Source organism: Colletes latitarsis, chromosome 4 (assembly GCF_051014445.1).
Source record: "Colletes latitarsis isolate SP2378_abdomen chromosome 4, iyColLati1, whole genome shotgun sequence".
In the NCBI taxonomy this organism is placed as follows: domain Eukaryota; kingdom Metazoa; phylum Arthropoda; class Insecta; order Hymenoptera; family Colletidae; genus Colletes; species Colletes latitarsis.
Genome location: NC_135137.1, coordinates 22,785,630 through 22,800,652, shown reverse-complemented (window position 1 = coordinate 22,800,652; position 15,023 = coordinate 22,785,630). Strand labels below are relative to the sequence as shown.

Here is a 15,023-nt window from a genome sequence, read left to right as displayed (position 1 = left end):
TTTAATTTTAATGTTGTTGGGAATCATGTGTTACGTGCCAGGGCCGTGCAGTGCGCGTGGCTGGCAAGTGCGAGAGAGAGTATGGAATATGGTATCAATTTGTTAGTTAGGTACACGGACGAGCCCGATGCGAAATCGGGGAGCCGCTAAGATAGTTGATAACGGGGACGAACCTGATGCGAAACCAAGGAGCTGTAGGATGCGGACGAACCTGATGCGTAATCAGGGAGCCACTAGGATGGTAATAGATTGCATGGACGAACTCGATGCGTAATCGAGGAGCCACTAGGTTGTAAGAGTTTGTACCTGGATTTAGGATGTGTCAATTGAACTCGTAACTTTGAATTATTAAATATAATATAACCCGAGCGGTAAGGTTATATTATTATGGGAACGTTTAACTAATAATAATCGCTTTATATAATTATGGGTTAAAGAAGTTGGATAACTCTGATTTAATAATGAAAGTAGATATGTTCTTAAATCAACAAGTAAAATACAAGTGTTTCGTGTATCTTATGTCGCGATCAAAGAATGATTATATTTATCTAAAATGACCTTGCACGGTGTTGACGCACTGGCGATGCGGGGGTAAATCGGTTGAAAATAAAGGCCGTAATAGAATTTGTACCGATTCACGGATTCTATATGGTTTAAAATTGATATGAAAGGGTACTGTAGCTCGATCGCACAAAATGCAACTGACTATCAAAACCGTATACGCATAACGAGAGACGTGACGGTACGATTATGATCCCCCGAGTAAGGAGATCGCGGTGTTTATATTCCCAAAAATCTGTGGGGGCGGATTCAAATGTACGTTAGAAATTACCCTATTCAGTATTCTCTGAATTGCGTTAATTACCAAGCTGCTGTATCTCGACGAAAGTGACCCCCATTTCAAAAGTTAGGTAAGTAGGAGAACGATTTCCTAATGCACTTAAGTGGCGAGCAATAATTGGCGAACGAAACGTTCGACATACGTAACACATGACTTCTTTGTTAATGTTGTAATAATTTTATTTACACAAAAGGTTTAATGTGACGACTATTTATAACATTTTTTCAATCGATAGATTAATGATTCACTCGTATTGTGTAGTGTATCTGGTGTTATTTTATTAATAAAAAAATAATGAAGTATGCGGTGTGAAAAATAAGGTGTATACTGAGCTTCCGAATAGAATAGCCAATATGAAAGATCGTATTATCTGACTGCAATAAAATAATTCCAGATACACTACACAATGCGAGTAAATCATTAATCTATCGATTAAGAAAATGTGATATAAATAGTCGTCACATTGAATCTTTTGTGTAAATAGAATCACTATAACATTAACAAAGAACTCATGATTCCCAACAATATTAAAATTAAAATAACTCTTAAGCTAATGACTTTTTAACATAAATAGGTTGCATATACTTTTTTGTAAAAAAGAATAAAAAATATGTTATTCCATTTAAAAAAAACGTTGATGACTATCATATGTTGTTCCATCCTTCGAAACACATAATACCCGGGGCGTAGTGGCTGCCTTTCCAACTGCTCTAGGTAACTATTGTGTAATTTTTAGGAACGGAATCGACTGCCGTATCCTTCGAAATTTTTCCTTTACGAGGAAAACATTTGTCAACCAGAAGGTGCCTCGGAACGCGCCTTCGGTTTGCAATCGCTCCGCTCCGAGTAAATCGGTCTATGGCTCTGTCGGCGGACGGTCTACTCGTGAACTTTGGGCCGCATGTTCCATTTTCGCTCGTCGACTCGCAGTAACAAAGCACTCATAAATCGTAACCCTGGCGAGACACTTTGTTGATTTTGTTTAAGACATTTAGAAAACCCCAACAGCTGCATTTTACTTCCCCACGCCGGACGAGCGAAAAAAAGACTAGACTTCGGTCCCGATAAGCTCGGTCAACACTTTGGTCCCGTCTTCGGTTCGGACTATAGTTCTGATAACAATAACACTTTGATCCCAACACACCCGGTATGCACTTCGGTGCAACAACACACTTCGGTCCCTATAATTTCGGTAACCACTTCATGTTGCGGCTCGCGGTATCCAATGAATAAATTGTTATTCAACGTAGGGCTCGTGTCTTCTGAAAATAAATTAATATCCCGGATGGAGGATAAAAGGGTTTTGTGAAATTTTGCGTTTTCGAATGTTTCTTACACACGTAATTAAGAGCCTACAGTAAGATGTGTTTGATCGAAAAGATACGACTAACAAGGGAACATCGCAAACAGATACACTCCGATTTTTATGAAACTTTGTATAAATATTTATTAGAACTATCTAAGAAGAAAGGTGTAATTCGTTCGTGCCCGTTCTCCACTTTGAGGGAGATGTCAACCCTTTTATCCCAACCGCCCTTTCTATGTACATGCTTATAGGTCGTAAACAACAAAAGATATAAAAAAAAATAGAGTTGAAATAGAAGTTATATCGTTTCTTGAGGTCTATAAGGCTATGTGTAAATTTTGTTGAAAAAATCATTTTTTTTGTAAAATTCAATTCCCCTCTTCGAAAAGTTTTCGCTTTTTCTAATCGATAAAAGCGTCTATTTATGGTGAATTCAGCGATGTATTATAATATATAATTATTTTAATTATTCTGTTGGAATTCGCAATTTAAATAAAACTTTTGAAATCTAGCTAATCAGATTTCAAAAGTTTAAGCATTCGTGGTACAAAAGTATACATATGGAAGAACGTCCGGTACGTTTCGAAAATTCAGTCGATTATTGTTTTTCAAAACAGGTTAAAGAAATCGCAAAATCGTGGCCAAAACCCCAAAAAATAATTTTTCGCTATGGAGGTTTGACCTGTCGGAATCGTTAGTTTAATGATGTCTCTTTAGGGTAGAGAAAATGAAATGAGTCATATTTTTATACCTGGATGGCAATTGCGATCCAAACTTCGATTTCGTTAGTCAGCCGTTTGTCGATAGCGTAAGCGTCAGTACATATCGTAAAGTGAAAAGTGCACAAGTTTTTTTAGAAGGCATCAATTTCAATTCTGCAAAATGGATGCTGTTCCTTCAAGTAAGTAGAACATTTCTGAGTATTAACATATCAAAATTGTTATCCAATAAGTTTGTAAACCGGTACATTTATTACTGAAAAGAGAATGTAAAATTTCATGCATACATCGCAAACAAGTAAGCAAAAAGTTGCATATTCCACAATATCACGGTACAATTCCTTTTCAGGCTTGTATTCGATACTTTGATCTTATAGAATTTGCAAAAATTAGCTGCCCGTTTTTGCCCGACTGATCGTACAACCCTATTTTATAATGCAGAGTGGCCGCGTTACTAAATCACGCGATTTTTTCTTGGAAACTGTGGCAAATGCAACAAATTTTTTAAAATAAATAATGTATAATTTTGGGTGGACTTATTATTAGATTTAATAAATCTTGAAACTAATGCATAAATAATTTTTTATTATTAAAAATTGTATATTTTTTAATGAACCAGTTGATCTAGTTCATTATTGACTATAAATCTGCATTAAACTAATTAGATGAAACATTATTTATTTCGAAAACAATTAATAAAATTTGAGAATTCTTAACTAAAGCATTTTTTTGCATTTGTCATGTAAAAACACTAAAAATCAAAAAATATGAAGGCCCTGCTGCAAGCTGTAAATTGTGCCTTATACCTGCCTTACTTTATGACAGACATGAAACATCTGTGCGTTATTACCTTTCGTTTTCTCTTTCTTTCGTTTTCATTTAGACATTTTACGTATACAAGGTGTTCGGCCACCCCTGGGAAAAATTTGAATGGGAGATTCTAGAGGCCAAAATAAGACGAAAATCAAGAGTATCAATTTCTTGATTGAAACTTCATTAAAAAGTAATTAAAAAATTAAATTAAAAAATTTCAAATCATTCTAAAAAAATTATTTTTGGTTGCGGGGCTCAATTACAATTATTTTTGGTGAATACACATACCCCTGAAATCCTACCTACTTTCTAGAAAAAAATTCAGTACGGACGGTACTTTAAACGTTAATAACTTTTTAACAAAGCCTCCATAAACAAATTAGTATTTTTGATTTTCGTTTTATTTTGGCCTCTGGAATCTCCCATTCAAATTTTTCCCAGGGGTGGCCGAACACCCTGTATAGCAGACTGCTGATTCCTACATTTCTTTCGCATATATGTGAGCTATATTGGAGTCGCCATTTTATTTTTTCTAATTATGACTTTTAATTCGTAATCAGCAACTTCAGAAACCACTATGTATCAAATTTCAGGTTGTTGTCATGGGAAGCCGCCGCGTTACATTGTATTACGAGACGAAAGCCGTTAACGGTTCGCCTTGCACACGCCGTGGTTTGCACACGGCATGGTTTGCACACGGCCTGGCCTGCACACGTGGACCGATCGCGTTCTAGCTTTTTCGGCGATCGGCAATTGTCAAGCGAACCGCTACTTAAACGAAGCTTCGCGGCGTGCGATCCCCAGATCGTCTTGAGCTCTCGTAGCGACACGTAATGTATTCTGTTTTGTTATAATAAAGTTATTCTGTTACTGTTATCTGTGAGCATACTTTCCAATGTGGACCACTGCGGATCTCCTATTGTCCTCCTATTAACAATACAGGTGATTCCTACATTTCTTTTGCATATATGTGAGCTATATTGGAGGCGCCATTTTGTTTTTGCTAATTATGGCTTTTGATTCGTAATCAGCGACCTCGAAAACCCCTACCTACAAATTTTTTGCTAAATTGAAGAACTCCATATTTTGGCCAACTTTTCGGGATTTGGGATCACTGTGCGACGGTCAAACTGTTCTGTTTCAAACATTCGAGAAAATAGAACAAACGTAACTTAACGTTTCACGAAAAGTATCTATCTTCTAACCGCGCGAGGAGATAATACCTGTATTTCAACCGTCTTCTATGATGAGAAGACGAACATGTCTTTCCAAAACGTCGAGGAAAGCATGTATTTCGATAAAAACGTATCGAGCTGCACTCACGTAAAATAACAGTACGATTAAAATCTCACGATCCTCTTAACGCAATAATCCGTGAAATAGCCAACCAACAATTTTACGCGAGAATTGGCCGCTGGCAGTTACCAACCAAAATACGAGGCAACATATGTACTCTACACGTCCACCTACAAAAAATTAGTATCATCAAAACGTGCCCCTTTCGAAACCATTCAATTTCGTCTGAAATAGTTTTCGCTGCGCGTAATAATAATGACGTAAAACAAGATGGCAATATGTGGTGACCCACTTTGTATATGTGCGCATTTCTTCCTCGGTAAATTAACGCGGCCTTCGACTTGGGGAGGAAACCTCGGCCACCCTCGCCAGCGTGTCCTGGGATTTTCCTCCACCACCGAGGCGAAGGAGGAGTTTCCTGCCGAAATGGGGCAGGAAAATGGGTTCTCCTCTCCCAAGTCGATGGCCAATCAATCGAGTCACAAATTCCACAGAGGAATTTGTAAACAATATTCCTCCAAGTATACCTCTTGGAGGGGATCTACACTGAGGAGGAAACGGACTCCGGACACCGAAGATCACTCCTATCCGATCCTTTCGGGATACCAGTCAACTCTCTTAACTTGTTGAACACATATTTGAAAGTAGAACGGGGGAAACAGTTCCTCCTATATTACAGTCGCGCTACTCATTACCATATACAGTCCACTTTGTTATTGTTACTAAATAAACGTTTTCTCAAAATCACAACTACACCGATTTCAATCCGACCAACTAAATCCGAACGCGAACAAACTGAGATTGGACAATAGATGCATATGTCATCTGCGAACTCGGATATCTGAATAGCAGGATTTAAACTGACTGTAATATCCTTAGGGTAGACAAGATAGAGAGAGCTGCGGACTCCGCCTTGAGGAAGGTCCTTAAATACTTTTCTTGTGATAGTGTTGGAGACAACTTATGAAATTAATAATATTATAAGGGCACCCCAAGGTACAGAGTTTTTTCATTGGGATAACGCTGTCAAACGTTCCCTTGACATCTAAAAAACAAGCCAATACGTCTTTGTTCATTGAAAAGGCCTCCTTCATAGTCATTGTTAACATTGCGAGATTGTCAGTACAGACAAACATACGACTCCGGAAAAGAAAAAGTTGGCTCGGTAGGAACCCAGGGAGGACTAAGTTTGTTGATTGCCCTTTCAATTTTAGTTCATCAATCTGGAGGATAATTTTCATTGAATTTAAGACTAGCCCATTTATTTTTTAGAATCCTACATTTATTCCAGACATACGTTACATTAGCTACGAGGTTAATGCTTTCGGGGAATTTTCTAAAATTGTCAAGTTTACATGTCTTATTAAACTTCATTGTAGTTACGCGTTTTTTATAATCAATATAATCGAATAGGTTGCGTGAAAATCTCCATTCTTTAAGTGCAGCTTTCTTAAGACGAATGAGCTTAGCACATTCGTCGTTCCACCATGGTGCCGAATTCCTGTGTTGATTGATATTTACACATTTGGGAGAGGATATGCTGATTATAATAGCTTTCGTTATTATATTGACAAAAAATTTATATTTGTCGATGGTTTTAAGTGAATCGTATGAAGGGTCAAGAAATTTAGAATATGCTTGTTCCATCAAGGCATGATTTTGGATCTAATTTGTTTTTTTGGAGGAAAGTCGCTGCTGATTTTTTATGTAAAGTATTTTATCGACTAAAAGGTTGATACTTACAGGGAGGTGGTCTGGGTTAGGTTTGAGATTAGCTCCAATATTTTCATAAAAACGCATTAAAATATTAACAAACTATTATTATTAAAAACAATTACATCCTTCGCACTGAACTTGTGTTTTTTAATTAAAAACATTTCTTTGCAATTTATTACAACATTTAATATAGTTACAACGTTTTATACGAATAAATAAAATAACATCATGATTTTTGTTTTATTTAATATCTATGGCAGTAGTCTAGACACTGAAGTTCATGTTAGCATCGGTGTTTTCGTTCAAGACCACGGACTTTGTATTGGAAACGCTATGTACACGAAAATCACTCAGATGTCAACACCGATGTTAACACTGATATCTCTGCTTAGAAGTTTAGGTATGGTAAGGGTTCCATGATTCGTAAAAAATTTCTTAAGGGTTTCACAAGAAAAAAAGTTTGGGAAACTCTGCTCTAGACATATACAGTCGTCACTGGAAATGATTTTTGTAACATCATGAGACGGTTAGGAAAACTAACAAAAAAAAAATATTGATTAATAACAATTTTCTCTTTCAATATTAATATTAAGTAACGTAATAATTGTAAGCAATGATTATTTTTTCAAAAATAAATAAATTTTAAGAAGCTATTCAAAAATATACATTTTTTGTACATAATTCGAAACAATCAAAAAATTTATTAAAAGTTTTGTCATAGGCATTCTTAAAGATAATGCTTTCCCTTTTAAAAATATCCACATATCCCACCATCTTTCTATCGTTTCTAAGCCTAAATCTTAAAAACCTTAATATGTACTAACTACCCTTAAGGGTACTGTTCACTTACTCATCTGCCTATGTCTTTTAAATGAAACACTTCACGCGTATTTTGTGCCACATCTTACATTTTGATGTCTCTCTTTACTTGCAGATCAGATTGTTAACTTCCACATATGAGCCTCTATTGGAGAATATACCATTGGTAATAAAAGAATGTGCACAAAATGAACAATGCATGGACATCATTAATGATCCTGACCATATTCTGGACGGCGTCCGATTAACTTGGTCATTACTGAAACATCCTAGCGTAAAAATCAAGAGAAATGCTTGCCTCGCGTTGGTCCCTTGCATCAAATATGCCAAAGATTCACCAGAAATGGTACGAGCATTTGTGGGTGGATTGGAGCTTACAGTCAGCCTTCTTCACAGCACAGACACCGAAGTGCTCAGCGCAGTTTGTGCGACTATTGCCGAAATTGCCACAGATCCCGAGAACCTGGGTATTCTCAGTGACCATGGTGTAGTGGAGAAATTAGCGAAGCTTGTGACAACGGTAATTTCTGTACTTTTTATTCTAGATACCTGGCTTAGTTCATACACAATTACGTGGGATTAGAAATCAGAGTACCTCTCAGTCGATAGATATTCTTCTAAAAGGCTCCGCTGTCCGATCACCATGAAAGACAAAGAAAGAGTGGGAGAGATACGGATCTCAAATACATAATGTTAATTTCGAATATTTAATAGTTTTCGAAATTTTCGCAAATAATTTTGCTCTACACATCTGAATTCTGCTTATACATATACATACGTCTTGCAGGGCACACGACCGTTTTCTCTGTAGTAATATCATCGTTGACTGTTGAATAACCGATGACGCATAGCAATATCAAGCCTCAGTTTCTATAGAGTGACCCGCTTAAAATTTACCTATATTTTTTCAAAGTGTATTACATTTTAATTTCGGTAATCAAAAATGATTAATCTCAACTTAATATTTAGCCGTATTTTTTCAAATTGTATTACAATTTCATTTCGGTGACCAAAAATGATTCAATTAAACTTTATCAGATACTCTGTACTTATGGCAATGTTGAAAAATGTGTTTTTGTAAACACATCACGACAGCCAAAAACCAATACATACGAGGTATGTAAATTAAGTAACGAGACTGATTTTTACAAATTTTTTTATTCGAATAGAATTACAATTCAATATTGTCTTCCTCAAAATAACTTCCTTGGGAAGCCACACAGCGCTGGAAACGATTCTTCCAATCCTCATAGTAGTGCTGGAACTCGGATACTGGTGTAGCCTTCAGCTGGTCGGTTACAGCCGCTTTAATGTTTTCGAGTATCCCACAATGACGTCCCTTGAGATGATTTTTCAATTTCAGAAAGAGGAAAAAATCACAAAGACTCAAGTCAGGCGAATAAAGAGGCTGAGGAATACAGGAATGTTTTTACTGGCCAAAAACTCATTTACCGAAATTGCTGTGTGACAAGGCGCATTGTCGTGATGCAACACCCAGTTGTTCTTGATGTTTAGCCTCACACGCATGACACTTTTACGCAGTTTCACCTAGAACCTCTCGGTACAAGTATTGATCGACCGTTTCGCCTTGAGGCACAAACTGTTTGTGAACGATTCCCTGGTTATCGAAAAAGCAAATCAGCATGACTTTTGACTCATTTTAAGAACGCACTAGAAAGAACTATTTTACGAAAACAATTACTACGGACAACCAAATGATTCTAGCGAGTACAAACTTATATTGAAGACGTATCACACATTAACCTACCACTCTTCAAGTTCCACGTCCCCAATTTTGACAGATTCACCGCTACGTTGCCAGTCTCATTACTTAATTTACACACCTCGTACAATGCAGAACGTTAAAATACAAATGTAATCAATTTCAGTTATTGAATATTGACTGTTGAATGCAATTGTTTATGAAAATAATTAAGTATAATTGAGTGTAATTAACTGTTGAATAATGAACTGGAAGCTGGTGGTGTCAAATGTATCGAAATGAAAAATAGCCAAACCTTACCTAATATCTCGGAAAATATTAAATTCCCAAAGATAACATTTTATATGTTACGAGTCAGAGCCATGCAGCGCGCGTGGCTGGCGAGTGCGAGAGAGAGTATGGAATATGGTGTCAATTTGTTAGTTAGGCACACGAACGAACCCGATGCGAAATCGGGGTGCCGCTAGGATAGTTGATAACGAGGACAAACCTGATGCGAAATAAGGGAGCCTCTGGGATGGAGTCACGTACGGACGAACCTGGTGTGAAACTAGGGAGCCGTTGGAGGGTGAAACGTCGTGAACGAACCCGATGCGAAATCGGGGAGTCACTAGGATTGTTGATAACGACGCAGACGAACCCAATGAGAAATTGGGGAGCTGCTAGGAGGTTGGAAGACGCGCAGACGAACTCGATGCGTAATCGAGGAGCTGCTGGGAAGTTGGATAAATCACAGACGAACCTGATGCGTAATCAGGGAGCTGTAGGATGCGGACGAACCTAATGCGAAATCAGGGAGTCGCTGGGATGGTAATGGATTGCGTGGACGAACTCGATGCGAAATCGAGGAGCCACTAAGTTGTAAGAATTTGCATTTGGATTTAGGATATGTTAATTGATCTCCCAACTTTCAATTATTAAATATAATATAACCCGAGCGGTAAGGTTATATTATTGTGGGAACGTTTAACTCATAATAATCGTTTTATATAATGATGGGTTAAAGAAGTTGGATAACTCTGATTTAATAATGAAAGTAGATACAGGGTGTTCGGCCACCCCTGGGAAAAATTTGAATGGGAGATTCCAGAGGCCAAAATAAAACGAAAATCAAGAATACTAATTTGTTTATGGAGACTTCGTTAAAAAGTTATTAACGTTTAAGGTACCAATTTTATATTCACCAAAAATGATTGTAATTGACCCCCGCAACCGAAAATAATTTTTTCAGAACGACTTGAAATTTTTGAATTTAATTGTTAATAACTTTTTAATGAAGCCTACATCAACAAATTGGTATTCTTGATTTTCGTCTTATTTTGACCTCTAAAATCCCCCATTAAAATTTTTCCCAGGGGTGGCCAAACACCCTGTATATTCTTAAAGCAACTAGTAAAATACAAGTATTTCGTGTATTTTATGTCGCGATCAAAGAATAATTATAAATACCTAAATAGTTCTTGGTGTTGACGCACTGGCGATGCGGGGGTATGTCAGTTGAAAATAAAGGCCGTAATAGAATTTATACCGATTCACGGATTCTATTGTGGTATAAAAATTAAACTTTATTGGTCGTGATTCTTCAATGGCCGGCGCGCCAGACTCCTGCCTCACGACTTCTCTCGAACGCCGCGAATCGGCCACCACGCGTGGCCGGAAAAACAAAATCCGCCGTCGGGACCAGGCGACACCTGCCCGACGGCGGCATATACAAAACTAATTACGACACTATATGGTTTAATATTGATATGACAGAGTACTGTAGCCCGATCTCACGAAATACATCTGACTATCAAAAACCGTATACGCGTAACGAGAGACATGGAGTTGACATTAAACGTGACGGTACGATTATGATCCCCTGAGTAATGAAATCACGGGGTATATACCAAAAAATCTGTAGGGGCGGATTCAAAAGTACGTTAGAAATTACCGTGAGCAGTATTCTCCGAATTGTATTAATTATCGAGCTGCTCTATTCTCCGAATTGTATTAATTAACGGGCTGCTGTATTGCAACGGAATGACCCTCATTTCAAAGGTTAGATAAGTAGCAGGGTGATTTCCTAATGCACGCAAGTGGCAAGGAAAATTTGGGGAACGAAACGTTCGACATACGTAACATACTCTTCTTGGCGGTGACAGCTATGTATCCTTACCGTACGTTACAATAGCATTCAATATGCTTTTAGATCAAATTGAAAATAAGATGCGAACTTTAAACCGTACTGATAAATTGTTCAATGCATACCAAGCTGGTCGAGATAAATTACTTAAACATTATTATAAATCCAACTGGATTTACTGTATTTGCCTCGTACTAGAAAATTGAAAGTTTTAATGCCACAACATGGAGAAAAGAAATGAAAGATCAAAGCATTAAAAAATTTGAAGATTTGTATAAGAACAAATGTTTTATTTCTTCAGATAGCTCCCGAAATAATAATTTGACATTGGTATGAGTGTTGTATATGAGAAATCTGTCAGCGATTTATATTGGACAAATGAATTAACAAAGTATTATAACACAAGAAGAGCGGACAAAGATGTTGACATACTGTCATGGTGGTCAACTCATTCAGAAGAGTATCCCTGTTTATCAACAATGGCTCAGGACTTCCTAGGAACGCCGGCTACATCTGTTCCAGCGGAACGTTTATTTTCTAAGTGTAAGAAATAGTGGATATGGTGTGTATGTGTGTGTGTGTGTGGCGGGAGAGAGCGGAAACGTCCGAAGGCGGTCGAGAATAGCCGAACAGAGAAAAAATGATGAGCGGGAAAAACAGAAGAAGGCGAGAGAAATAAAGGAAGAACGGGAAGAAGGTAGAAAGGAATCGTGCACGTGTGGAAAGAAAAATATAGTCGATAAGCATTTTTAATAAAGATATTAGGAAAGTGTTTGCGTTTTGTTGGTGCGCGTAACTTTATTGACCATCCTCGACAAGAATTATATAAGGCTGGTTTAATTATACACAAGCACCGTAACCAGCTAATTGCTGAATCTGCTAGGTCATTCATATGCCTGAATTCGTGGTACACCTCGAACTTACACGCATTATTGTAATTTTTGATAAATTTATTTACTTTTATTTTACATAAATAAATTTTAAAAACATTGTTACGTATGCTGAACGTTTCGTTCCCCAATTTTTCTGTACCACTTGCGTGCATTAGGAAAACGCCCTGCTACTTATCTACCCTTTGGAATGTAGAGTCAGTTCTCACGAGATGCAGCTGCTCGGTGACTAACGCAATTCGGAGATTACCAAATATGGTAATGTCTAACGTGCATTTGAATCCTCCCCCACGGATTTTTGGGTATATAAACCCCTTGATTTTCTTACTCTGGGGATCATAATCGTACCGTCACGTTAGAGTCAACGTCACGTCTCTTGTCACGCGTATACGGTTTGATAGTCAGTTGTATCTTGCGAGCTACCGTACCCTTTCGTATCAAACCATATAGAATCCGTGAACCGGCATAAATTCTATTGCGGCCTTTATTTCCAACTGACATACCCCCGCGTCGCCAGTGCATCAACACCGTGCAAGGTCATTTTAGGTAAATATAATCATTCTTTGATCGCGACATAAGATACACGAAACACTTGTATTTTATTTGTTGATTTAAGAATATATCTACTTTTATTATCAAATCAGAGTTATCCAACTTCTTTAACCCATAATTATATAAAGCGATTATTATTAGTTAAACGTTCCCATAATAATATAACCTTACCGCTCGGGTTATATTATACTTAATAATTCATAGTTACGAGTTGAATTAACACATCCCCAAATCCAAATACAACCTCTTACAACCTAATGGCTCCTCGATTACGCATCGAGTTCGTCCACGCAATCTATTACCATCCCAGCGGCTCCCTGATTACGCATCAGGTTCGTCCGCATCCTACAGCTCCCTGATTTCGCATCAGGTTCGTCTGTGATTTATCCAACCTCCCAGCAGCTCCTCGATTACGCATTGAGTTCGTCTGCGTTTCTTCCAACCTCCTAGCAGCTCCCCGATTTCGCATTGGGTTCGTCTGCGTCGTTATCAACAATCCTAGTGACTCCCCGATTTCGCATCGGGTTCGTTCACGACGTTTCACCCTCCAACGGCTCCCTGGTTTCGTACCAGGTTCGTCCGTACGTGACTCCATCCCAGAGGCTCCCTGATTTCGCGTCAGGTTCGTCCTCGTTATCAACTATCCTAGCGGCTCCCCGATTTTGCATCGGGTTCGTCCGTGTACCTAACTAACAAATTGATACCATATTCCATACTCTCTCTCGCACTCGCCAGCCACGCGCGCTGCACGGCCCTGGCTCGTAACAACATTATTTTGCTTTTGTATTTTTACTTACTACATGACCTTTATCTAGAATTTTAATATAAAATTACTTATTGAAAACTTATTGCTCATATTATTTTAGGAGTTACATTTATAAAATTGAATTATAAAATGCAAATATGCAAACATATACAGGGTGTTTTATGTAACATAGGAGAGCTACAAGACATCCAGTAAAATTATTATTAACTTCTGAAGATGTGTAAATAATTGACAATAACTTTTGTAACTAATTTTTTGTCAACAGTAGAGACCTTACAACTTTCAAGTCTTTTAAAAAAAGATTAAGGTAAGAACACCAAGTATACATATATGTATAGTATACAGTATACATACTACTTTGCTAAAATTTTAACAGATCTTGGCATATTTTGAACTATATTTTGTATCGCCAATCTCGACAAGATCTCACCAAGATCTCGTCGAGATCGAGATCATATATTCGAGATTCTCGAAAATTCGAGATCGATACGCATGTTTCGAGATTTTTCGAGATCACAGAAATCTCGTCTCGTCTCGTCTCGTGCGCATCACTAGTCAGATACCAGTTTCTTATACCGAGAATACACTGCTGTTCGTAAACAGCTCGCGGCTGGGCTCGTCAGACAGTGTGGCCAAATTTGGTATAATTATAGTAACGACGAATTTTCTTAGCATCTAACGAAGTGGTGGAGAAAGTTGACATTACTACCCTCACAGACGAGGTATACGAGTAGACCTTCTACCTAATGTATATTTTCGGCCCGTTTCTCTGGAGCTCTAGAGCCCCATTACCATTTCCGTGTCTCCTCGCAACGTTGCTAACAGATTTAGAAATGAACACAAGAGGAAGTGAAACAGAAAATGATGTTGAAAAGCTGATGCTTCTAACGACGAGGTCCGGATAGAGGTACAGGAATTTTCAGGGAAAATTATTACGGGCGTCTGGTTTTCTTTTCGTCAGCCTTTAACGCCGACCTTTTATTACAAAAATAAAAAATTGAAATAAAACAAAGAAAACTAAAAGACAATTATAACGTATCAACAATGAACGAAAATCAGGAATCAGAAATTAAATCTTCGTCGCCTGCCTGGTCTGTACCGATCGCCGAACTCGCCGGATTAAGGCTCCAAATGCACTTTTCCCGTGAGTCTGTCCACTGAGTCTATGCGTCGAAACGCAGTGCAGTGCAACAGCCCAACCGTCGAACTGCGGCTGCTCTTGGCTGCTTCAACAGACGACTTATTGGTCAGGGGTTGCACTATGAAGCCCGACTGCATGTGGTTCACTGCACGTTGCACATCTATTCGTTGCACTTAGCAGTATTTGAACCACGTGGGGGCCTGACCCACGACTCCGTTACTCCTCCGCACAGGTGCTCCTCTAAACGTTACACCGGCGGGATCTGTAGGAGTAAGGACTCGAAGACCGGAAAAGTCAGGCGTCCTTTGTAGACGTC

At 38.1% G+C, this 15,023-nt stretch overlaps 2 protein-coding genes across 2 annotated transcripts in view; one reads left to right on the top strand and one right to left on the bottom strand.

Moving 5' to 3' along the window:
• Hbs1 (translation elongation factor EF-1alpha (GTPase) HBS1) overlaps window positions 1-15,023 on the bottom strand; it is a 196,445-nt gene that overhangs the window by 115,499 nt on the left and 65,923 nt on the right. The window lies entirely within an intron of this gene.
• Window positions 1-15,023, top strand: part of Gudu (Armadillo repeat-containing protein gudu) — a 118,519-nt gene that overhangs the window by 76,623 nt on the left and 26,873 nt on the right. The window contains exon 7 of the mRNA XM_076763906.1: window positions 7,626-8,030. Coding sequence (XP_076620021.1) covers window positions 7,626-8,030 — 405 coding nt within the window. The remainder of the gene's footprint in view (window positions 1-7,625; window positions 8,031-15,023) is intronic.